The sequence below is a fragment of the Geotrypetes seraphini genome, chromosome 2 (genome assembly GCF_902459505.1).
Source record: "Geotrypetes seraphini chromosome 2, aGeoSer1.1, whole genome shotgun sequence".
Classification (NCBI taxonomy): Eukaryota; Metazoa; Chordata; class Amphibia; order Gymnophiona; family Dermophiidae; genus Geotrypetes; species Geotrypetes seraphini.
In genome coordinates, this window is record NC_047085.1 from 351,343,268 (window position 1) to 351,370,725 (window position 27,458).

A 27,458-nucleotide genomic window follows, 5' to 3' on the forward strand; every position below is an offset into this window, starting at 1 on the left:
TCAGATTCATTTGTCAGTTGTCATTGCATTAAAAAAGACTGTCAACAGCTGATGGGGGGGGGGATGGGGGCTAGATGAGAGGAAGTGTTTATTGGATAAACATTAGAAAAATACTACTTCCTTTAACTGACTAATTTACTTATTCTCAAGACGATACTTTACAACACATAGGTTCATTAATCACCCTTATTGCTGCTCTTGCAAGCTCAGATAGATATGTTTTTGTTTTTTTACCTACTTTCACCTAGGGTTACCAGAAGTCCGGGAAAACCCAGACATGTCCTCTTTTTAGAGGACTACCTGGGTGCCCGGACGGACTTTTGGAGAGCCTCAACCTCCCGGACGCATCTGAAGGACCTCTGAGCATGCGCTGATGATGTCACATGTATCTGCACGTGCTTGGAGACGCTCCATACGCAGGCCCGGAAGTCAGAAAACAAAGATGAAGCTTTGCGGGGCTGGGGCAAGAGGCACAATGGGGCAGGCCTAGGGTTCATAGACAACCCCGCGAAAGACAAAGGCGCGCGCCGACAACTGAGCGCAAGATGGAGGTGCGCGCTGAAGAAAATTACAGTTTTTAGGGGCTCTGACGGGGGTTTTTGTTGGGCAGGCCCCCCAGTTTACTTAATAGAGATCGCGCCGACGTTGTGGGGGGTTGTAACCCTCCACATTTTACTGTAAACTTAACTTTTTCCCTAAAAACAGGGAAAAAGTGAAGTTTTCAGTAAAATGTGGGGGGTTACAACCCCCCACATCCCCCACAACGCCCCCACAACGCGGCGCGATCTCTATTAAGTAAAGTGGGGGGTTCCCCCCATGCCCCCCCGTCGGAGCCGTAAAAACAGTAATTTTCTGCGGTGCGCGCCTCCACGCTGCGCTCAATTGTCTGCGTGCGCCTTTGTCCCAGTGCGCTTTTGACCTGACACCAGGCATAGAGGCGGAACTGGGCATGACTAGGGGCAGAACGGGACGGGGTTTCTCCGGACAAAAATCTGGTAACCCTGCATACACCATGCAATCGTAAGAAATAAATATACTGAACAGTTACATAAATGAAAATGCTGTGTTCCAGCGAATCGTATTGCTTATAATGACAGTAGCTGAAAATGAGTAATAAGTGGTAGGGCTTATGATACAGAAAAGAAATATATTGTTTGATAATGAGACACTCAAAAGCCTTTTTTTTTTTTGTTCAGTGTATTTCAACAATCCAGGAGCTGAACACAAAAAGATAATGAGCCCGATATTTAAAATGAGTTGTATGCATGATGGTGGGTGGTAAATGCTTGACTCACTGTTTCTCAAATTTTAGTTCCTATTGCTAAATGAATATATTTTATGCAAATAAAAGGTGTCTTGCATTGGAGAAGGGCAAAGGAGGTCCTGGCTGTTTTGAAAGGACAAGCCACGTGTTTAAAGTTAGGGATGCTAAATAACAATTTAACTTTAAACAGATAAGAGCTGTATATTCAGTGGCGGTAGTTAAACAGATAGCACAACCAAATATACACCAGAACCAGTGCATAGAATTAGATGCTGGTCGCTACTGTTGAATATCAGACCTAATCCCCTTTATTCCATAAAAAGAGCTAGATTCACTAAGCAAACCGATCATGTACCGATTGGTTTGTGAGCCCTTTGGGACCCAATTTCCCCACTAACCTGTGAACCAATCCGATTCCGATCCATGCATGAAAATGAGGGAAACGGCATGCAAAGTAGGCAGGGACGCGATTCACAAAACAAAAATCTTGAACACCAACTGGGCTGGCCGATCAACAAGAAGCGACTGCTGGGGATCAATCGCTCACCTCCTTTCTGACTGTCCTGCCAGCCCTGCAGCCCTGAAATAAAGCCGCTCTCGCTGCCGTAACCTGCTCTCTGCCTCCCTGACTCTCTCTCTGCCTCCCCCAGTTCTCCTGCTCTCTGCCACGACCTGCTCTCAGCCCTTGACTTTCCAGCTGATCTCCTGCCCTGTTCAACCCCCGTCTCGCCTGCCCTTCCCCGCAGTGCGAGCCTGTGGTTTTAACCTGCATGATTTTACTTACTTTGATTATGATATGAAGTATGATTATAATTGTTATATATGTCCTGATTAAACAATGTAGTCCCTGATGCAGCCTCTTGGACGAAATATGGCCATATTCTTGAACCAATGTTGATTTTTCTAGGTGCTTAAATGTGCTCATACCGCCATTAATAATGCTGTTCAAATGGCATTTTTAACCAGGATTTGAGGCACTTACCAGTGCCTAGAAAAATGGCGCCAGAATTGAGTAGGCCGCTGAATGCCAAAGTAGACATGGCGTTAATTGGCCTAAAGCACCTATATAGGCTTGATTCATGCGAAGATAGGTGCTGGAAACATAGGCTTGGAAATCCATGGCCTACATTTTCAGCGTCTATCTTTCAAGTCTGTGCGATTCTGAAACTGGTGCCGATGCGTGATTGCCACGTGAACGACGGCCGCTTTTAAGGCGGCCACCAATATCGTCTCCTGTTCGAGAATCTGGGTCTTTGAGGATAGTGTAAAGGCGGAGAGTGGGCAGAGCCAGGGTGGTTCCAGAATGTATTCTGATAACGGCATTGTTCAGTCTGCTATCTGGATAACTTAACTGGGTAACTTAGGACAGCATTCTAAGTTATCCACTGTATTTGGATATTCAGCACCGGCCACTATGCAGAGGGACATTGAATATTCAGATATTTACCTCTTTTACCTCCAGAAGATTCACCTACCTTCAGATAACCTTCCCCCAAATTACCCACCTTAACACCTTCCAATTAAACAAATACCATAAATAGATTGTAACCTACCCTCTCTAACTGAATTCCATATGTATTTTTCATACAGTTCTTCACTGTCAGTTTAATTTCCATCCTATAAATTCACGTAGAATTTTTCTTTTTTCAACCATCTTTATTTTCTCTTCTTTATTAATTTCCAGGTACTTTAGTTAGATTGTGAGCCTTCGGGACAGTAAGGGAATTTTTTAAGTACCTTCTTACTTCTCATTTATAATCTTAATGTATATTTTCTTCAAACCGCTTAGAACCTAAAGGATATAGCGGTATATAAGAAATAAATTACATTACATTACATATTTGAAGACAGCTGCATCCAGCTCTAAAAAATAATGCTGACTAATACTGAATTGAATATGAACAAGAAACTGTTTAATGCATAGTCATATTTAACTTACCTTGTCATCATCCTCACATGTCATAACATTAGAGAAAGGGATTTCAGCTTTGAACATTTTTCGGCAATGCATAAGTTGGACTAACAGGTAACAGACTGTCTTGAATTTCATCCTTTTGGCAGGTTTTATGTCAGACAGAATCAGTCCTGGAAATATCTGTCAGTAAACAAATAGAAAAATATATAATTAAAATAAGATATAAATACCAAGGAATTATAGCAGCATTTTGCATTTTTACTTCAAACAACAGGATTGCAAACTAAAAGATCCTTTTATTAAGGTGCAGCAAAAAAAGCATTAGTGCACCCTTATACAAGTTTTCCCTGTGTGCTAAGACCATTTTTACCACAGTTACAAAATGGTTGATTTTCTATTTTTTGCAATAATGACCATACTCGCTTGAATGCTGCCATTAAAACACATTGCACTTCCTCTAAAGATGGCTTGCTGTTTACCCCTATAGATTTGTAGTTAGGGTTCAAACTAGAATATGTCAACTATGTCCCCCAACACTTAGAATGTTTAACATTAATACCAGTATTATCAATGTCTTCAAACACACACTAATGATGTTCTAATATTTTGATATTAATGAATAAGGCCTCAGGCACACCTCCTCCACCTTCAATAATAGTTTATATCTGGTGGGAATATTGGTGTATCGTTGTCCTCATTGGCCTACATTCTTTTATCATATTTTGTGTTTATTTTTTTTATTTTTAACATTATTATACTTTTTAGAAGTTTTTATAAAGTTGTTAGTTAAATCTTATGATGAATTTCATACTCAACTTAAATTCATCAAGCTCTCACACTACAGGGATTAATTGATCCGACATGTTTCGTAAAAGATTTGCTTTATCAAGGATCCTCCAGAGCCGTTGTATGTCCTCCACCTTACTCAAACTTAATGCCATTAAGGAGGAGGAGCTGTGCTAGTGATCTTTCTTCTGACCACAGCTCCTCTTCCCCCTTTACCAGCGATTTTCCACACACATAGCATGCATATTTGCTGAGCTATTATGCTGAGAATTGCCTGTAAAACAAAAAATCGCTCCCATCATGGTATTTTTTTTACCACGGTGTCGGAGCTTAGAGAATCCGGCCCTCAGTCCCAATCCTGTGTCTCACCGCCCAATCATTGTATATATGTGTGTGTGAATAAACTCCACTCTTCAATATCAAAATACAAAAGATATTTTTTAAAAATGAACTTATCTTGAAACTCTTCAGGGTCCCAACATGGACCACATTTTGTTTCCTGCTTCAGAGAACCTGAAAATAATTCTTTAATCTTTACCCTGCTTAGGTCTCTGACTGCAACTTTCTTCATGGCTTGAACTCCAAAGAGGTCTCCGGATTCCCTGAAGCAGGAAATGAAATGTGGTCCATATCATAGTAACATAGTAAATGCAGGGCAGGATTAATTTGTCGAGGGCCCCTAGGAACACAAGTCCACTGGGCCCCTGCCCCACCTCTGCTCCGCCCCCAATTACTTACCCATTTTCTTATTTACTTCTTTATTTCCACTTTATTTCTTTTATTTTAAAATTCAAAACAAACAACAAAGATTACCATACCAGTGCCAGTGTACAGTTTTTCTTCTATGCAACCTCCAAACATCTCTGAACAAATCCCCCCTTCCTTCCTAGAGGAAGAGATATTCAGCTGACAGGGCTTTGGGAAGTCCACCAATTTATATTTTGCATATGGGTAGGAGGCATGGGGCATGGCAGGAAGAAAGTTAGTGTCCATCATTTTATTGGATATTTCTCAATTAGCTTTCAGAGGATAAAACCTCTTTGTTCAGGTCAGTAAACTATACTGCTATTACAGTACCCCTGTCCTGACCTGAGAGAAGGAGTTATGGTTGCTGAATTAGTAAAAAATGTATTAAAATTAGTCCAATAAACAGGATCATCTTATTTCCATTTTCTATTAGTAAACGATTATCAACACAGCTACAATAATACTTTACCCTAAAGCAAAAATAAATAAATAAAACAAATATAATTTTTTTTTCTACCTTTGTTGTCTGATTTCTGCTTTCCTCATCTTCTCATCATTCTATTCCTTCCATCCACTGTCTGCCCTCTCTCTGCCTCTTCCATATAGCATCGGCTATCTTTCTATGCCTTTTCCAGAAACTGTCTGCCTCTCCCTTCCATCTCCCCTCCCCCCCATTGGTCTGGCATCCATCTACTTTGCTCCCCCCATGGTGTGGTAAGGGTCTTTCCTTCCATCTCTCCCTCCCAGGAGATTTTAGCATATATCTCTCTCCCCTCCTTTCCTCCCCTCAGATCTGGTTATTGAGCCTTTCCCAGAATACAGCCCACTCCTTTGGTAAAATCTACTCATCTCATACAGAATTAAATTTAAGATCTCTTTGCTGGCCCATCAGGAAGTCATGCTGTATTGCCTTTCTACATAGCCAACTCACTTATATTCTGTACTCACAATGGTAGTTTCCTCATCTCATAATAACTTGTTGCTAGTCTCCCCCTTCCCCCAATCAAAATTTCTTTGGAGGTCACATACCTTTGCTAATCTGACTTCTTTACTCTGGAATACTCCTGGCCCCCTAATCTCAAATTTGGGGCAGGATATAAAATCTGATTTTAAAATCTGGCTCTCAAGACTTTCAATTATGTAAACTAGCCACTTGGACTGGAGCTGAATGGCTTTCTACCCTAGTCTGGTTTTCCATATTTGTCATTGATCAGCTTCTGATCTTCCATTGTATTTCCTGGATCTCATGCCCTTTTAAATCCTATACACAGCTCTGCAGCTATCATGATTAGGTGACAGCTCATTAGGCAGCACCAAGGAACCCTTGGCCGGGGTTGTTCATATTTATGTATAATAGCATCCTTTCCCTTTGGATTGAGCCTTTTGTGCTCAGAAGTTGCCAATGAGCCCAAGGTGTTCCTTGCAGAATTTAGTGTAAATCTCCATCACCAATCTCCAGATAAGAGGCTGGAGAAGTACAGAAATAAAGGTCAGTTATGTGGTCAGACAAAGCATGTTACCATCAATAAATCAGGAGCAATACACAATCAGCATACAAAAACTGCAAGGGATCAGGCACCTTTCAGGGCTGGTGGAACAGCTTTGGAAACGGTAGACAAGCAAAAATTGGTAAAAGAAGAGTAGCACACCTGGAAACTCATATGTGAACAGAGAATCCTGAGATAGAATTGCCTCAGGTGACACGCCTCTGTGTTTCTGCCCCACCCAATGCAGGGGAGACAATGTTCGGGAAGTGATTTTTGCATCCCTGTCTTTCTTGGGCCCTGTACACTGGCCTCAGGAAGGCCCTGATTGTGAGATCTATTGAAGGGCAAGGCAGGATGGGAGATTTTGCATTTAAATAGCTTCAGGGACAAAATATCCACCTATGACAATAGGCTTCGGAGGACAGGAGAATAACACCAGCACAGCTTACAAATGTTGCAGTAGAGAAGCCCTTTAAAAGCCAGTGTCACTGGTGGACCTTTCAGCGTCCCATCACACATCTCAAGGCCTGTTGTGTCCAGCTCTCTCGGGGGGAGGAGGGGAGACAGATGCTAAAATACTCCACTCACAGCGGGCCCCAGCATCGATAGCACATGTTATCTTGTGAGCGGTGCTCAACCCAAAGCTTCCCCTCTGACGCAGCTTCCTGTTTCCGCCTTAGCAGTTCGTGTCAGAGGGGAAGCTTTGAGCCAAGCACCGCTCGCAAGATATCATGTGCCATCAATGCCGGGGCCTGTTTGACAAAACAAAACATCGGAAAGATGACCGCGAAGGTGAGGAAGATGAGCCAGTTAAGGGGAGAAATGCCCAGACCACGAGGACCCAAACGGCCCTAAAGCACCACACCGGCAGGCCCCCCTGACATCTTCGGGCCCTAGGCACGTGTCTACTGGGCCTATCCATTAATCCGGCCCTGAGTAAATGACAGCAGATAAAGACCTGAACTGTCCATCCAGTCTGCCCATTGGTGATACTCATTTTAAAAATACATGATTTAATTAACTTGTCTCTTCTTCTATTCTTCTGGGCCATAGACTGTAAAGTCTGGTATTGTCCTAGGTTCCAAATGCTGAAGTTGCCATTTAAGCTCACCTCAGCCTATCCAACCATCCAATTGTCTGCAAGATATCTACCGTAAAGTCTGGCCAGGAACATCCTCACGTTCCATATTAGTGGCGTTCACATTGATACCCACCTCAGCCCTTCCTACACCGAATAACCATATATGGGACACAGACTGTGCAGGTCTGTCAAATATTGGCATTAGCTCTATAATTTACATCCTTCAGGACCCTAAAGTTTTTCAAGATAAGTTCATTTAAAATTTATATATATTTTGAAGAAGTATTTTGATATTGAAGAGTGGAGTTTTCTTTTTTCAAAACAATGATTCTTTATGCATACACATATTATATATGTAATGATTGGATGGGGAGACACAAGATTGGGATGGAGTTCCCTGATTGGTCTTCAGGACTCTGAGCATATTATAACAGAGCAAGCATATATCGGTATATTGTGAGAATAGTATTCAAAGTTGTAGTGGAAGGGATTGAAGAAGTTGCTACCGAAAAAAAAATCAGTACAGGAAAAAGTGCTATTCTATACAGTATATTGTGCTCAAAGGCATGGTTTATGGAATAGCGTTTATGCCTGGGAATCGTGCCTAATCTTAGGCCCAAATTCATTTCCTTAGAGAATCAGGGAACACATTGTGCAATGTAATGAAGAATCTATTAATGAAATACTTTTGAACCTTTTGTCGGGCCTCCTGAAGCAGAAACCGAAATGGGGCCGCGTTGGGACCCTTTGAACTGTTTTACAAGCTAAGTGCTTTTATTATAGTCATTCTCTAGCAGCAACACAGCATCCATGCATACTATGGACATTTAAATCAACTGAAATATTATTGAAATAGTTGCCTTTATGAGAAACTTTACATTGAATTATTAGATTTGAAAATCTCCTTTTCATCTAGTCTCAGAGAGTAATCTGTTATAAACATCGCAATGACTGGAAGGTGAACTCTTTTTGCAAAGGTGGCTTTTTTGCCTTCCTTTTCTGAGTTTCATATCTCTGAGCGGAGTATATACTTTTTGGTCACTCTCTGTAGACTGATTTCTATTCTGAAGTCAATTTATTTGCATATATAATCTTAGGCCCAGCCATTTGCACCAATGAAAATGTGGTTCAAATATCCACGCCTACCTCTTGGTGTGGATGCCCTTATTCTGTAATAATGTGCATAACTTAAAAGAATGCTCCTATTTCTGTCCCATTTTTTCAATTGCATGTGAAATTAAGGTGCAGATCCCATACCTAAATTTAGCTGTGTAACATGTTAGTAATTCTAATTAGTAATTCTAATAATTGAAGCAACAATTATTGACACTAATTAGCTTGCTATTCAATTAAATTGCACATGTAATTAGTGTACGCATCCTAATTAATTTGTGTATTTTTCTGTGATTTTATAAAATTAGGAGCATAATTCAAAGCATTAAAATTTCTATATAGTTGTTGCTTTGCTGTACAAAATCATTTGCCGCATTTGTATTTAACCAAAAGAAATTGATTGTCGAGTCTCAGATACATTCCATTTGTACATGTGTACAGACCGTGGCCCTCATCAGTTGTGTTTATGACCCCCTGATGCAAGCATTTGCATGCCAAAATGATGTTGGAGTGAATAAATTATCCTTGTGATGCTCCTGTGGCTACTGCCTTGCTCCGTTGTCCTCTTTTAACCACCACACAATGCTTAGGTAGGATTTTTGATATAAGCAAACACAATTTGCATGTAACTGTTCATAGAATTACCCTCCACCAGGTTATTTTATAAGGGGTACCTTGATTAAGAGGACAAATAGGCATTATACTTAGATGTTATTTTATATTGACACATACTGTAGGTACTTATGTGTCTTTGTAAAATACTAGTATTTAAGTGGCAGAAATCATACCTGCATTGCAACTGTGGACATTTACCCTTACTCAAGAGCATGTGTTAATATCCACGCCTGAATTATTTAAGTACACATGTAAATGATCATATTAGCATGTCTTTTCACATATTTCCAAATTCTACCTTTATATATCCCTAACAGCATAATATGTGCCATTATATCAATGCATGTATGTTTACACTGACCAAAATTTTATTAACATGTCATTTATGTATATATGTGACCACCAAAATGACTCAATAAAATTACTCCCTTACTGCATTTCCTATGTTTGATTGAGGGGAAGACTGATTACTTCACTGTCACTCTGTGTAAAAAAAATGTCCTATTTTACCAATAAAAAGAATTCTTTACTTTATCCAAGCCTTAAATTCCACAATCATGCTGACTTCATACATTTCAAGTTCATCCTGACTTCCAGCCCGTTCTTTCACTTGCCAAACAAGACTACTACACCTGTTTGATTCTCTCAGCTCCAACCCTCGCCATCTCTTTGCCATGTTGAACTCTCTACTCAAAGTGCCCTCACATCCAGCCCTTCCATCACCAGACTATGGCTGAGTACTTCCATGACAAAGTTTACAAGATCAACCTTGAGTTCTCAATTAAGCCACCCCTTACCTCTCCCTCCCTCGATTCCTTCTACTTTTTCTTCCTTTCCTACAATCACTAAAGAATAAATTGATTTTCTTTCCTCCTCCAATCATTTTCATTCCTCCTCCACTCACTACCTGTTCCTTTGATCAAATTCCCACCTACTCAGCACTATTTCTCTCACTGTCATCCCTTCCATCTGTCACATCCTCAAACTATCACTGTCCGCTGCAACTGTCCCTGATGCCTTCAAACATGCTATAATTGCACCACTCAAAAAATCTTCACTAGACCCTACTTGCCTTTCCAACTACTTCCCCATCTCCCTCCTTCCCTTCCAAGCTATTAGAATATATTGACCACCATTGTGTACTTGAATTTCTTTCAGCCTTACCTATTCTTGACCCACTCCAATCAGGTTTTTGCCCCCTGCACTCTACGGAAACCGCCCTTGCTAAAGTCTCCAATGACCTGTTTCTGCCAGATCCAAAGGCCTCTATTCTAACCTGTAGACCACCACCTTCTCCTTGATACGTTGTCTTCACTTGGACTTCAAGACTTTTTCTTTTCTTTCTTGGTTCTCTTCTTATCTCTCACATTGCACCTTTAGTGTTTGCAATGGTGGATCCTCCTCCACTACTATCCCACTATCAGTCAAGGTACCTCAAGGATCTGTCTAAGACCTCTTCTTTTCTTCATCTATACTCATTCCCTTTGGTGTCCTGATCTCCTCCCAAGGTTTTCAATATCACCACTATGCTGACAACTCCCAGATCTACCTCTCTACACCTGAAATCTCTACAGTCCTGCCTGTCTGACATCTCTTCCTGGATGTCCCACTGCCACTTAAAACTCAACATGGGAAAAAAAATGAGCTAATTATTCTTCTGCTTTAAACCCACCTCTCCTCTCCCCCCACTCTCTATCTCAGTGGATAACACTCTCATCCTCCCTGTCTGATCAGTTCACAACCTCAAGGTCATCTTTGACTCCGCTTTTTCTTTCTCTGCACAAATCCAATAGACTAACATTTCTTTCTCTATAATATCATCAAAATCTGACCTTTCTTCTCTGAGTATACAACCAAAATCCCTTATCCATACCTTATCACCTCTCACCTAGACTACTGCAAACTTGCTTATCACAGGACTCCCACATAGCCATCTTTCTCCCCTTCAATTCTTTCAAAATTCTGCTGCACAACTTATATTCTACCAGTTGCTATACTCACATCACCCCTCTCTTCATATCACCTCATTGGTTTTCAATCCATTTCCACATACAAACTCCTCTTATTGAATTACAAATGCATTCACTCTGCAGCTCCTCAGTATCTCTCCTCTTATTGCTCCTTACACTTCTCCATGCAAACTTCGTTCATCAGGCAAGCCCCTCTTATCCCATACCCTTCTCCTCTACTGCCAACTCTAGACAATGTTCCTTTTCTTACTACACCACATGCTTGGAACAAACTGCCCAAGCCATTACATCAAGCTCTGCTCCTGTATTCAAATCCAAGTTAAAAGCCCACTTCTTTGAGATTGCTTTTAACTCCTGACCCTACTTGTTGATAAAGCACACATGCCTGCTTGAGAAATTCCCTATACCCTACTAGTCTGTTGATTAGATTGTAAGCTCTACTGACCAGGAACTGTCTCTTGCATAGTTTAATGTAGAGTACTATGTATGTCTAACAATGCTATAGAAATGATACATGCAGTAGTAGTAGTAGAATGGGTTTAAAACAGGTTTCATAACTGGTGCATATTATAGGCACCCTTATATAGAATTACCCCATACTGTTAAATCCAACTAAACTCAGATTTTTAGAGAAACGTTAGTCAAAGGTGGAAAGAGGAGGAAACAAGAGCTGGCATGGTTAAAAAGTGAAGTGAAAGAGGCTATTAGAGCCAAAAAAAAAATAAATCCTTTAAAGAATGGAAAAAGGATCTGAAAGAAGAAAATAAGAAGAGACACAAGCACTGTCAAGTTAGATGCAAATCATTGATAAAGAAAGCTAAGAAAGACTATGAAGAGAAATTTGCAAAAGAGGCAAAAACTCATAACAATTTTTTTAGGTACATCAAAACCAGAAAAACTGTGAGGGAATCCTTGGGATCATTGGATGATCAAGAAGCAAAAGGATCGCTCAGGGAGCATAAGACCATAGCGGAGAGACTGAATGAATTATTTGCTTCAGTCTATACATAAGATGTAAAAGATCTACTGTACCTGAACCGGAAATGGTTTTCAAGAGTGACAATGTGGAGGAACTGAAAGAAATCTCAGTGAATCTGGAAGATGTACTAAGCCAAATTGACAAGATAAAAAGTGATAAATAGTCTGGACTGGATGGTATACATCCCAAGGTACTAAAATAACTCAAACATTGCTGACCTGCTGTTAGTGATCTGTAACCTGTCGCTGAAATTGTCTATAATATCTGAAGATGGGAGGGTGGCCAATGTTACGCCAATTTTTAAAAAGGGTTCCAGGGGAGATCCAGGAAATTACAGACTGGTAAGCCTGACTTCAGTGCCAGGCAAAATGGTGGGAACAATTATAAAAAACAAAATTGTGAAACACGTAGACAAACATGTTTTAATGAGAGAATCAGCATGGGTTCAGCCAAGGGAGATCTTGCCCCACCAATTTGCTTGATTTCTTTGAAGGTGTGAATAAACATGTGGATAAAGGTGAGCCAGTTGATGCAGTGTATTTAGATTTTCAGAAAGCGTTTGACAAAGTTCCTCATGAGAGGCTCCTGAGAAAATTAAAGAGTCATGGGATAGGTGGCAAAGTTCAGTTGTGGATTAGGAATTGGTTATTGTATAGAAATCAAAGGGTAGGGTTAAATGGTCATTTTTCTCAATGGAGGAGAGTAAACTGGAGTGCCACAGAGATCTGTACAGGGACCAATGCTATTTAACTTATTTATAAATGATCTGGAAATTGGAACGACGACCGAGGTGACCAAATTTGCAGATGCCACTAAACTGTTCACAGTTGTTAAAACGCATGCGGATTGTGAAAAATTGCAGGCAGTCCTTAGAAATTGGAAAAACGGGCGTCCAAGTGGCAGATGAAAATTAATGTGGACAAATGCAAAGTGATGCACATTGGGAAGAATAACCCAAATCACAGTTATCGAATGCTAGTGTCCACCCTGGGGTTAGTACCCAAGAAAAGGATCTGGGTCTCATTGTAAACAATACGATGAAACCTTCTGCCCAATGTGCGGTGGCAGCCAAAAAAGTAAACAAAATGCTAGGAATTGTTTTAAAAAGGGATGGTTAACAAGACTAAGAAAGTTATAATGCCTCTGTATCGCTCCAAGGTGCGATCTCACCTAGAATATTGTGTTCAATTCTGGTCTCCTTATCTCAAGAAAGATATAGGGCTCCTTTTACTAAGGTACGCTAGCGATTTTAGCGCACTCAGGATTTTAGCACACGCTAAACCCGCGCTTTGCTTCTAGAACTAACACCAGCTCAATGCTGGCGTTAAGATCTAGTGCACGTGGCAATTTAGCGCACGCTATTCTGTGCATTAAGGCCCTAACGCACCTTTGTAAAAGGAGCCCATAGTGGCACTAGAAAAGGTTCAAAATAAAGCGACCAAGATGATAAAGGGAATGGAACTCCTCTTGTATGAGGAAAGACTAAAAAGGTTAGGGCTCTTCAGCTTGGAAAAGAGACGGCGGAGGGGAGATATGATTGAAGTCTACAAAATCCTGAGTGGAGAACGAGTACAAGTGGATCAATTTTTCACTCCATCAGAAATTACAAAGACTAGGGTACACTCGATGAAGTTACAGGGAAATATTTTTAAAACCAATAGGAGGAAATATTTTTTCACTCATAGAATAGTTAAGCTCTGGAATGCATTGCCAGAGGTTGTGGTAAGAGTGAATAGCATAGCTGGTTTTAAGAAGGGTTTGGACAATTTCCTGAAGGAAAAGTCCATAGTCTGTTATTGAGAAAGACATGGGGGAAGCTACTGCTTGCTCTGGATCGGTAGCATGGAATGTTGCTACTCTTCGGGTTTTGGCCAGGAACTAGTGACCTGGATGGGCCACCATAAGAATGGGCTTGATGGACCTTTTGGTCTGACCCAGTAAGGCTATTCTTATGTTCTTATAAATTCAAATTAGGTTGAAGTTGATCTATTATCTGTGAAAAAGTATTGTGAAATTTTAAAAGGCAAACCATAGCTCAGATTTTAACAGGGTTGCAAGAGATATTTTCATTCCTAGTTGATTGTAGTACTGGTATTCTGTTTCTGTGTATCAGTTCAGAAAAGTCTATCAGTACTAGAACATAGCCAGACACTATTTAATACTGAGTTTGTCATGTAAATGGATGAAAAATGAAAAAGGAATGACTACAGCACCCATTCTTAACACATAGCAAGGTTGCTGTATTACCAGTGATGAAAACTAAAATTCCCTTTCCCTCCCTCTCCCCCAAATCCACCAAAATGTAAAACATATCTATTTCATGTTATTACTGTTTGTTAATGTTAAGCCCTTCCACAAGTGACTTATTATTTATGCTGGAGTTCCTTCATCAAACCTAACTCTGATCATTAAAAAAAAAAAAATGATACAAGTACGTGAGCTCATTCTGTTCTTTAGATCTTTGTCCTTCAGCAGTTATGAAAGCTGCTCCATTGAAATTCCAGTTAGAATTATTTGATTGGCTGTCTTATATGCTGGAGATGGGTAAATTCCCATTAAGCAGAGGACATATTATAATTACTCCTATACCAAAAAACTCTAAAGAGCCTATTTCATTAGACCAATAGCATCCATTCCTTTCTTTGTAAAACTGATGGAAGGTTTGGTGTACCTTCAGCTGTTAGACTATCTGGAGCATTACTCTCTTTCGCGTGTGTCATAATCAGGCTTTCATCCTTTATATAGCGCAGAAACAGTTCTAGCTTCTATTCTAGATTGTCTGAATAATCTGTTCAGTAAAGGTACTAGGCGCCTCGATATGACTAATGCTTTTGATTTAGTAGATCATAAAAAGCTATTGGAATGATTGGATATCCAAGATAAAGGGCTCCTTTTACAAAGGTATGTTAGGGCCTTAATGCTTAGAATAGCGCGCTTGAAATTGCCACGTGCACTAGCCGCTACTGCCTCCTCTTGAGCAGGTGATAGTTTTTCGGTTAGCGCATGCTAATCTGGTGCATGCGCTAAAAACACTAGCGCACCTTTGGATAAGGAGCCCAAAGTTTATGATTTGGTTCCAAGGCTTTCTTTCATCTCGTAGCTATAAGGTTTGTTTCAATAATGACTACTCTGGAAGTTGGAGTAATCCGTGTGGTGTGCCTCAGGGCTCCCCGCTCCCTCCTCTACTTTTTAATGTTTACCTATCTTTATTAGGTTTTAAAATTATCTATTTGTATTTTTGCTGTATGTTAAAATCAATAAAACTCTTTGAACTAAAAAAAAATTAGGAATTAAGATATTCAGCTAGGCTGATGATATAACTATCCTGATTCCTATTACAGGCTTATAATTGCTGAGGTGTTTCTAATAATTGAACAATGGACGATTGAGATTGAATTTAAATTAAAACTTAAGTCAGAGAAAACTAGATTCTTTTTTGCAACTCCATGTCAGAATTGCACTGAGACTTCATTGACTTTGAATGTAATAACTTATTCTATTCACTCTACCATTAAAATATTGAGAGGGATTCTGGGTCAGAATTTAACCATGAAAGATCAGGTGGATACTTTGTATGGAAGGATTTCCACACATTGTGGAAATTACGCACCATTAAAACATATTTTGACATCTTCTATTTTAGATTATTGGTTCAATCATTGGCTCTGAGCCAGTTGGATTATTGTAATATTGTTTACTTTGCTGGTTATCACAAAAATCTATGTAGATTGTGCATTATTCAGGATGCTGCCGTTCGACTGATCATTAATCTGAAAAAGTTTGATCAGGTCACCCCTTTTTTTCATGAATTGCATTAGTTGCCAGTCGAGGCTCGTGTGACATTTAAATTTGGTTGCATTTATTATAAGGTATTGTTTGGCCTTGCACCTAATTATCTTGTGGATTTGGTCACATTTGTTAATTCAAAGCACTCTCGATGCATGTATTTACTTTTCCTTCTGTCAATGGTTGTCAATATATCATCAATATCTTCTGTCATTTTAAGCTGCAATATGGGATAAAGATCTGAATTCTCTAATAGAGACCTTTTGCTCATATTGGCATTTTAGGAGACAATTGAAAACTTATTTGTTTACAAGATTCTTAGGAAGTTAATGTATTACTTTCAACTGTATATGTGCAGTTTTTTTATTCTATTATGTAAACTGCATAGAACTTAATGATATTGTGGTCATAGATATCATAGATATAAATTTTTGTTATGTTATATTAAAGAGACACCGTGACAATTAATCTAACATACTTTGGTGCCTATTAGGCTATTTCATTTACCTTTTGCCAACATCATGAATATCATATCTTTGTTTTATGAATGTTCTCCTTTACTTTTTTAATGTGTAAACTACTGACACTTTATCATACAGTATTATTGCCATTGTTAGGAATTAATTTGCCTAATCACTTTTCTAATTGTGTATAACACTGATACATAGGGGGGAAGGAATTAAGCTGGGGGAGTGTGTGGTGCAGTGATTAAAGCTACAGCCTCAGAACCCTAGGGTTGTGGGTTCAAACCCACGCTACTCCTGTGACCCTGGGCAAGTCACTTAATCCCCCCATTGCCCAAGGTACATTAGGTAGGCCCGGCGGGACAGACAGGGAAAAATACTTCAGTACCTGAATAAATTCATTTAAAACCGTTCTGAGCTCCCTTGGGAGAATGGTATAGAAAATTGAATAATTAAAAAAAATTAAGTCACATTATTTGTCCCTTAATGCAACCTAATGGGTTCCAATGCCATTTGCCTTGCTCTACCATGGTAATAGTAATGAGATGCCATGCATGTAATGCAGTTCAAAGTGAAGTACTTATTTATTTATATACTACTTATATCCTAAGCAGTTTATATTCAGGTACTCAAGCATTTCTCCCTCTCTGGTCCTATCTGTAAAAATCATAACATGACATGTAACAGTAAGACATGGTATGGCTACAAAATCACAGCCAAAAGCTGGGGTTGGGCTTCAAGGTCATAGATTGATGCTACTGAGCTGAACCAATCAGAATTCCCTCATCATGACAACAACCCACCAATCAAGACCCCCCAGAAGTCCCCTTTTATTAAAATCTCCTCTAGATAAATACCCCCCACCTGCTGAACACACTCTCCATCCCCCCAATCAGGACCCCCCAGATGAAAGCCCTTCACTCCCGATCATACGTTTCCTCTGAATGAATAACCCCCCACTCCCTAAGGCCCCCCCCCCCTTTATCAGTGAGGGCCTGTCCCCAATGGTCCAGTGTAGAGAATGACATGAGGACAAATTTTTCCCTGTTCCCACTTGAACTCATTTTCCTGTTCTGTCCCGGAAAGTTCTTTTCCTGTCTGCGCCATTCCTGCAAGCTCCGTCCTCATCTGCACAAGCCTCAAACACTTTAAAATCTTAAGTGTCCGAGGCTTGTACAGTTAAGGCAGAACTTACAGAAATGGGACAGGGACATCGACAAAACTCACAGGGACCGGCCGGGGAAATTGAATTTCTGCAGGGATGGGGAAAAAATTGTCCCCGTGTCATTCTCTTGTCCAGTGGTTCAAGGGCAGGAGCGATCTCCAGTCGCTCCTATTCTTACAGCACCATCTCCAAAATGCTACCCTAGTGGTAGTCTCATGCTACTACTTGCAGGGGTCCTGGCTTGTTAAACAGGATTACTACTGCTACTATTTATTATTTCTAAAGCGCTGAAAGGCATATGCAACGCTGTACATTTTAACATACAATAGACAGTCCCTGCTCAGAAGAGCTTACAATCTAATTTAGACAGGACATTTCGGGGTTGGGGAGATTATGGTGGAGGAAATGATACAGTGGGTATGGGTATCTGATAGGAGTGAGTGGGAGTTAAGAGTTGAAAACAGATTCAAAAAAGTGGGCTTTTAGCTTGGATTTATCACAGTAGTCAGCAACCTGCAGTACTGAGATACCTGTGGTTAATAAAGGTACAGTAAAAGCATGCCTTTTATACTGATAACTTTCCTCCCTGATCATTTTACTAGTGTTGCCTCTACTTGTATGATGTTACTACAATGCAAATTGGTTTTATTAAGCTGCAGTTATTGTATACCACTCTTCATACATATGGGTATTAAATCTTAAATAAATTAATATTGTAAACCTAACAAAAGTTAATGATATAAATGATTTACTCGTTGCTGCAGTGAGATTTTCTAGCTCACCAAGCAGAATACTTTGAAATTGACAGAAATATTTGCATTCAGAGCCTTTCTGGATACATGTCACCAGCAGCATAAGGCTCTTAGGAGGAAAATAGAGGTGACAGGTTTGTAACTGTAGAAAATGTAAAATCGTTTCTATTCACGCTGGCTAAAGCAACATCCGATGACAGTGATGTGACAGCCATCACCACAGTTCCTACAGCTGCTGTCACACCATTTACAGTGGATTCTAGGTGAATGAATTGCTGCTCTGTAGAGCACCAGTCAAGGAAATTATCTGATGAATTTGATAGTTTTATTTCTTTATTGGCAAATGCTTTTATCCCTAGGGCTCATGATCATGGCCATGTGAGCAATCAAATGTCATTGTAGACTTTAACTGGCATTCTATAAAGGATTTGCTGTGCCAAATGCGCCAATATGGTGCTGGCATTTACTTCATGTACCTTTTTAATCTGTTAAGACTGTAATTTTCCAAATGTAAGATTGGTTTACATTTAAATATTCATACTATATCTCAACTCTACAATTTATTCCAGTTCTATACAAAAGAGGAAAGAGAAAACACACCTGATATACACAGAACTGTAAGAATATAAATAGATTTGTTTTTCTGCAAGTATGCTTGCCAATGCACTCTTTGTCTTATTTGCATTCCTATATTATTTCATTTATGTATCAGATCCATATCTCTTGTATCTATTTGCATTCTATATTTTGGGTTCAAATCTCATGTGTAACACACTCTCTCTCTCTCTCTCTCTTGTCATAAGTATTCTGACTGGGTTTCTGGCCTCTTGTCATAAAGTGTCATCAATCAATCATCTTTTGAACCATGCTGCCATGCTCAAAACCACCAATTTTATTTTCCTAAAGTTGCTAAAAATAGCATCCACCACACACACACATATACATATATATGAATCTGTTTTCAACTCTTAACTCCCACTCACTCCTATCAGATACCTATACCCACTGTATCATTTCCTCCACCATAATCTCCCCAACCCCGAAATGTCCTGTCTAAATTAGATTGTAAGCTCTTCTGAGCAGGGACTGTCTATTGTATGTTAATGGGCAGCTTCCTGGGCTTAGGAATAGGGACAGCCCTTTGCATGGCAGGGTTTAAAACCGGGTTTATATATATATTGTGACAGGGAAGCTCCTGTCACTGGTTTAAACCCGGTTTTAAACCCTGCCATGCAAAGGGCTGTCCCTATTCCTAAGCCCAGGAAGCTGCCCATTAACTCTGTTCCTATTGTAAAGAGCCAACAGGCAGGGCAAGGCAGAGAGAGAAGGACAGGAAGCACAATACCTGAGTTAGGGCACTATAATCCCTTTTATAATTCCTTGGGCAGTTCTCCAGTAAAACTTCTGGTAAAGTAAACTGTCCCAGGAAGGGTTAAGGAAAGGGGTGGAGCTGACAGGCAAGACGAACCCAGAGGGGGAGTGGGAACGAGCCTGCAGCATAAAATCAACACAGCTGGGAACACTCGGGGAACGCAGGAACTGAGAGAGAGAGACAAGCCGTGCAGAGCAGGAAGGAAACGGCCAGGAGCTTTTCCTCACAGCCCAGGGCTAGAGAACACGCTGTTACACAGCTCTCTCGATTTAAGAAACCCAGGCTCCCAGGCAGAGGCTCAAGGGAAGAGAAAAGCTTCCAGAGCAGGGCTGGCCAGTAGCTGCCTCTGAGGGGAATTCCTATCCAGCCTCAGAGAGCGGGGAGTCCCTAATGGAAATAGAGGGAGAGGTCTCAGAAGGAATCAAAATGGATTGCAGTTTGGCAGTCTGGGACCTCCTATCTAACTACAGTCAGTGAGGTAATGAATGGGGAAGGGGAATGAAAGTTAAAGTCTCTCAGTACAGGGTTCTTCATCCCTTAGGCAGGACTGTAAGGGAGTGTGAATGTGAAAGGGGGGAGGAGGAGGTGCCCCGGGTGAATCATTAATCCTAAGCATACTGGACTACTGTAATATCATATACCTAGGAGCCTACAAAAACACCATCAAACGTCTAAGAATAGTACAAAATGCCGCCGTCCGCCTCATCTTAGGCCTCAAAAAATACGACCACGTTAGCCCCTATTACGCCAAACTCCACTGGCTGCCGGTGGAGGCAAGAATCACCTTTAAATTCGCTTGCCTCTGCTTCAAAACCTTAGCAGGCTCTTCACCAATCTACCTATCTGAGCACCTTGAAATTACTGGCCCCTCTCATACTCGAAATACATACCTGTTCTCCTTCCCCTCCCTGAAGGGCTGCCAGTACAAAAAATTCCTTGACCGATCCCTAGCATTCCAAGCGGGCAAATGGAACAAATGCCTCTCCACTCTCATCTCCAATTCCCCCCACTATCAAACATTCAGGAAGTTAACCAAAACATACCTTTTTGACAAATTCCTCTGATTTATCCTCCCTCCTCCCTTCTCTTCTGACCTCTCCCCCCCAAGACACTTACCGCCTCACGTAACATGGCCATTTGTAACGCCGCTGTATCGAACTTATAACAAATGTAACTACTCAGAACATATAAACTAGCTGCCAGATTAACTTCCCCGTACACTTTTTGTCTAGAATGTATAGGTAACTTGACCAAATATGTATTGTCTAAAATGTAAATGTAACATCAACGAAATTGTAACTTCACTGTAAATGTACAGTCTCTTCATCTGTTAACCGCATAGAACTTCCATGGTAATGCGGTATACAAGAATAAAGTTATTATTATTATTAAAGGCCGAGAGATAAGCCGAGCAGAAAGAGTGAGGGAGGTGAGAACATTAATTAACCTCCGGGGAAAAGCCTGAACGGGAATTCAGTAACCTGACGTTACATAGCCCTGAATAGGGGAACTTCTGGGTGGGGACTTTAAACCAGCAAGCCAAAGGGTGGATGGTTCCCCAGCCCCTAACCCATGAGCACAAGGGTAGTGGGGGCATTATACTTCAGGGGGGGGGTCAGGTGGGAAAAGCTTCCTGAAGTATCCTTAGGCACAAGTGCTGCAGCCTGAAAGAAAGCGTTTTTGTATGTTTTTGGTTTATTTGCCTGAAGGGCAGTTTGGACTCTCTCTAAAGGAGAAGCATTGCTTCTGTATTATTTGGTTCAAGTATCCTCAGCCAAAGTGAGCTGTTTAAAGACCCAGTGCCTTGAACTGGGTAATAAAAGGACAAACTGTGAACTCTCCAAAGTTAGCAGTGTGTGTTTCTACTGGGATTATCCAGCGGGGGCCCTCCGGGGAGCGCTCCGTCCTGCGCCTGGGGTGGGAGTCGGGTTGCCAGCGCTAGGCTTATCCCTGGCCCCGCCACAATATATATATATATATATATATATATATATATATATACAGCAGCATGCCCACACCTGCATGTGTAGAACAAATACTTCTGCATGTTCAGTCACCAATCTTGGGTGCTTAAGGTGTACAATAGAAGTCTAATACTAAGGTGAACAGAAAAGGGACTATAGCATAGTATTCAAATACACTAGGGGCCAGATTCTCAAAAAGCCACCAAAATGTAGGCTCTGGTATGTGCCTAGATCATGCCTACTGGTGCCTAACTTAAGTGTTTTAATTATTTTTAAGTGGTGTGACCAATTTTTTAAAATTAGTTGCCGCTAGGCACCCTCCAGGACCTGCACCTAGGTCCATGGTGCCTAACAGTGCCTAATTACAGGACACTTAGCTGCAATCGTCTTACACCGGAGCTCCACAGCAACACCAATGCTGAATTCTGCAAACCCAGGGCACTGCAGCCACAAACACCTGACAGTAAAATCGCCGTTTTGCAAAGCTGTGTCAGGAGTGGACTCCTACTGCCACAAATCCACTTCATGGACCCCAGTTCGTGTGTAGATTACTCAAAAGCACTCCCAATGACCAGAATCAATGGTGGTGGGAAAGAAAATTGGCTCAGCTGTTATATCCATAAGCTCTGCCCCTTCCTACTGAGAGTCCAATGGAAATGCTTACTCATTCAAAAAAACACTGCCCACTCAATGTGTGCGTTTAACCCCCCTAGGCTGAACTAATCCATCTCTGTCCCTTCTGTCTCAACAAACGCCACCAATCCCTTCATCTGATGGAATATGGACAGTGCTCTAAAACTGCACAACATAATGATTCAAAATCATGCTTCAACTCAAGGCAGTGTGATAACATGTGTGATATATTAAGCCCAAGTATATTAAGAACCGACAGCACTGAACGTATGCAGGGTGAGATGAGGGGACACTTCGAATGTGACGGAAGTATAGTATGCCCCTTAATGATGGAGACTCAAGATTTTGTGCATCCGGTGTCGGGACAGATATTCAAATTGAGGAGCCTTACCTCATGTGTCACGGAAGGGATGATTTATGTTATTGTTTGTCCCTGTCCATTGATCTATGTGGGGCAGACCTCCCGCATCTTTAAGACACGCCTATTAGAGCATAAATCCTGTCTGGCGACGAGACGTCTTGAAGAACCCTTGGTATCACACTGCCTTGAGTTGAAGCATAAGCCAATTTTCTTTCCCAACGCCATTGATTCCAGTCACTGGGAGTGCTTTTCAGCACTCTACACGTGAACTGGTGTCTGTGAAGTGGATTTGTGGGAGTAGGAGTCCACCCCTGATGCAGTTTTGCGAAACGGCCTTTATCTGAATGAACTCATACAATGAGAAGTGGAGGGGTTTTTTACCTATGAAGCCGAACTGAGGTTTTTTCTCTACCTCTCTAAGATTATTTGTTTCTTTGAGCAGGCTGTGTGAATATGTTTACTGGGGCCATGCAGTGTTTGGGGGGTGGGGGGTAGTGCTGTCCAATTTCCGATTCGAATCGATTCACTGATTCACTTTGGGTGAATCGATTCGAATCGATGTGTATTTTTAAAAAATCGGCCTCTCCAATTCGGGGCCCAACCTTCCCGTGCCCGACTATCATCGCGCTCACGAATCCTGCCACTCAAAACATTTTTTTTTAAAACCCTCTCACCGGCTTGTGGATTCGGCCTGATTCAGCACAGCCTGAAGTTGTATTTGACTCTGGTAAAGAAAGTACAAAAGAAAAAAAAAACAGGCGCTTTTTCAAACCTTCCCCGTAACACTAGCCTGTATTAGCAGCTGCATCGCTCTCTCCTTTAGCGAGTCAATTCGCTTCTGCAGCCTCAGAGCCTCTGCTAGGTCGTCCTGCCTCAGATGATTCAACTTCCTTCTTCCTCAGAGGCGGGACGGCCTAGCAGAGGCTCTGAGGCTGCAGAAGCAAACTGACTCGCTAAAGCTACGGAAGGAGAGAGCTTTGCAGCTGCTAATACAGGCTAGTGTTATGGGGAGGGTTTGAAAAAGCGCCTGGTTTTTTTCTTTTGTACTTTCTTTACCAGAGTCAAACACAACTTCAGGCTGTGCCGAGTCAGGCCGGGGAATCCACAAGCTGGTGAGAGCCTGTTAATTGGGAGGGGGCATGGTGCCGATGGACCTGGGAGACAAGAGGGAGGGAGGGGGGCTGATAAGAGGCGAGGAGAGGAGGGAGTGATGCTGCTAGACCTGGGAGGTGAGTGGGTAAGGTACTGCTTCTAGTCAGAGGGGAGGGAAAAGGAAGGGAGAGGAACCCTGCTAGTCGAAGAGGAGAGGTGCTGCTTGCCCTGGGGGTAGAAAGGAGAGCTGCAGCAGCTAGTAGGTGGGGAAAACGGAAGTAGAGGGGAGGGAGACGTACTGTTGGAGCTGAGTGGAGGAGGGAGATGAGAGGGAGAGGTGCTGCTGGATTGGGAACAGAGGAGAGTGCTGCTGGACTTAAAATGGAAGAGGGAAAGCTGCAGCAGGACTGAGGGGAGAGCAGTGGAGGAGGAGAGTGGATGGGGGAAGGGGGAAAGCAGTGGAGGAGGAGGGAGAGAGCAGTGGAAGAGGAGAGTGAGAGGGGAAGGGGGAAGAGAAATGCTGTTGCTGCACCCAATTGGGCAGAGAGGGAAGGAGGGATAAGGAACCCCAGGAAAGGAGAGCAGAGGAAAGAGATGCCAAGACCATGAGAGGGAGGGAAAGGAAAGGTAATACTAGACCATGGAGGGAGAGATGTCGGGGGGGGGGGGGGGACGGAGGGGACAGATGCCAGACCAGGGGAAAGGAATGGAAATGGAAGGGGAGGACACAGATGGAAGATGGATGGTTGGCACGGAGAAAGAAGAAAGAAGCGAGTTATCAGAAGATAACTAGACAGCAAAAGGTAGAAAATCATTTTCTGTTTTGTGATTACATGATGTCAGATTTGAAAAGTGTATCCTGCCAGAGCTGGCGTTAGACCGCAAACGTGACCTAGGATTTAACAGAGAGAGGAAAAGTCCTTTTTGTTTCTTTATTTTGTTTACACCACAGCGCCATTGTGTGTAGGAGAGGGTAAAGGGGGTGTAGAAGCTATAAAATAAACACACCAGGATGTTTGAAAAAAACACCCAATTGGGCAGGAAAATCGAATCGAATCGAAAAACCAATTCAATAGGCTGAATCGAATCAAATTTTTTTTTTCCTGAATCGGGCAGCACTAGTGGGGGGGGGGGGGGTCCCTTCATTTTCCACATAGGGCACACTTGTTGTTGTAGTTTGAGTGATTCTTTGTGTTTTTTCCTTAGATTTACTGGGTAGTTGAAATCATCCATTATTATACTGTTGCCCAATTTGCCAGCTTTCCTAATCTCTGAAAACATTTCTTTGTCTGTTTATTCTGTCCCGGGCGATGGTAGTATAACCCTACCTTTATATTCCTTTCCTTCACACATTCAATTTCTATCTAAAAGGATTCCACACTACTATCTGTGTTATGCAGAATGTTTTTCTTCGACTCAATTCCCTCTTTAACATATAGTGCAACCCCACCCCCTCCAATTTATTCTAAGCTATCATTAACAATATCATTTGTACCAAGTTACATTGTCCCATTGATTGTCCTCCTTCCACCAGGTCTCTGAGATGCCTATGATATCTACCTCATCATTCAGTGCTATAAACTCTACGGGGCTCAAAATAAAATTAAAAAAAAAAAGTCTAAAAAGGAGCCTAAATCGGTATTTGAACGATCAAGTACCGATAATCAAAGCTGGTTTAAGACGTATCTAAAACCAACTTAGGCCTTTCCCCTGCCTCTAAACGCCTAGAGAGAAAAGAGGCGTTTTTAGAGGAAAGGAAAGGGCGGGAGGTGGGCCAACCTAGACTTAGTTGCACAGCAAGTATAACCCAAAACTTGAGCAGGTTGCCCAGTCGGAACTTATATGTTTTGACTTAAACCAAGTCAAAACAAGTATAAGTTCCGAAAAGGGGCCGCTGAGCTGATCGTGGCTGCCGCGATCAGCTCAGCAGCCCTGGCAACCTGCCCACCCCCCACCGCAACAATTGCGGCAGGAGAGATGGCTCATCTCCCCTGCCGCGATCACGATCGCCCCACCTCTGAACTGCCGCGACCCGCGGCAGGAGAGATGCCCAATCTCTCCTGCTGTGGTTCATGGCAGTTTGGGAGGAGGGGTGATCACGATCACGGCAGGAGAGGTGCCCAATCTCTCCTGATGCAGGTCATGGCAGTTCTGGGGGAATGGTGATCGCGATCATGGCAGGAGAGATGCCCAATCTCTCCTGCCGTGATCTACCTCCCATCCCCAAACCAATACCGGCAAGAGGGAGCCCAACCCCTCCTGCCAAGGCACGAGCCCTGCGACCCATCCCAGCCCCCTAAAATACGGGCAGGAGGGAGCCCAACCCCTCCTGCCCACAATGTATCCCCCCACAACCGTCCGCCTCGAACCTCCGATCAGCTCCCCCTGAACCACTGATTGCTTCTCGAACCCCTTGACCCCCCTGACCATATCCCAACCTCGACACCCCCCTTTACTCACAGTAAGTTGGCCGGATGGATGTGTCCCAAGCCCATCTGCCCGGCAGGCCCTCCATCTTCTGAATGGTTGGTCTTAGGGCCTGATTGGGCCAGGCGCCTAAGGCCCCGCCTACATGATGGGCCTTAGGCACCTGGGCCAACCAGAATTGGCCCAGTTGCCTTAGGCTCCTTCTGTGGGCGGGGCCTTAGGCACATGGGGCCAACCCAGCCCATGTGCCTAAGTATCCGCTCACAAGAGAGGCCTAAGGCAACTGGGCCAATTCTGGTGGTAGGGGCCTTAGGTGCCTGGCCCAATCAGTCCCTAAGGCCTGCCATTCGGAGGATGGCGGGTCTGCCGGGCAGATAGGCTTGGGACCCGTCCATCCAGCTATCTTACTGTGAGTAAAGCGGGGTGTCGGGGGTGTTTGGGGGTTCATGGGGTTTGGGGGGCGATTGGGGTGGGCGGTCTTGGGGGGTGCATCATGGGCAGGAGGGGACAGACTGAACGCCCATCAAGCACTGTTTCCAACAGTGGCCAACCCAGATCTCAAGTACCTAGCTAGATCCCAAGTATTAAAACAGATTTTATGCTGCTTATCCTAAGAATAAGGAGTGGACTTCCCTAAGTCAGCTCAATAATGGCCTATGGACTTTCCTTTTAGGAATTTATCGAAACCTTTTCTTAAATCCCGCTAAACTAACTAATTTCACCAAATTCTCTGGCAACAAATTCCAGAGTTTAATTACGTGTGAAGAAATATTTTCTCAAATTTGTATTAAATCTAGTACTTAGTAGCTTCATCGCATGTCCGCTAGTCCTAGTATTTTTGGAAAGAGTAAACAAGCGATTCATATCTACCCTTTCCACTCAGTATTTTATAGACCTCTATCATATCACCCCTGGGCCATCCCTTCTCCAAGCTACTTTAGCCTTTCCTCATAAGGAAACTGTTTCATCCCTTTTATCATTTTTGTTGCCCTGCTCTGTACCTTTTCTAATTCCAGTATACGTATCTTTTGAGATACGGCAACCAGAATTGCACACAGTATTCAAGGTGCAGCCATACCATAGAGCAGGGGTGCCCAACGCGTCGATCGCGATCGACCAGTAGCTCAGGAAGGCAACGCGAGTCGATCGCGGAGCCTATCCCGGGCTCTGTGATAGACTCGTGTTGCCGTCCTGATCTACGGGCCGATCAGCCTTCCTCTCCAGTGTTCTTTCTCCCTAGGGCCTTTTAGCTGGGCGATCCGCCCAGCTGTCATCTGCCGCTGCTGAACAAAAAACCGGCTTGGAGATTTCAGCCCGTAGCGAACTTATGCTCGGGCTCTAACGTGTGCGTGCCGGCTTCTCTTCTCTTCCCTCCGAAACCGGAAGTTATGTCCGGAGGGGGAGGGGAGAAGGGAAGCCGGCGCGCACATGTTGAGAGCCCTGAAGCAAGCGTTCGCTACGGGCTAAGGCGGGAGACAAGTAAAT

The 27,458-nt window shown here is 42.4% G+C and overlaps 1 protein-coding gene across 1 annotated transcript in view; it reads right to left on the minus strand.

The window, feature by feature from the left end:
* The window catches only part of ADCY1 (adenylate cyclase 1), a 562,816-nt gene that overhangs the window by 197,920 nt on the left and 337,438 nt on the right, over positions 1-27,458 (minus strand). Inside the window, exon 8 of the mRNA XM_033930390.1 lies at positions 3,204-3,359. Within this exon, the coding sequence (XP_033786281.1) occupies positions 3,204-3,359 (156 nt within the window). The remainder of the gene's footprint in view (positions 1-3,203; positions 3,360-27,458) is intronic.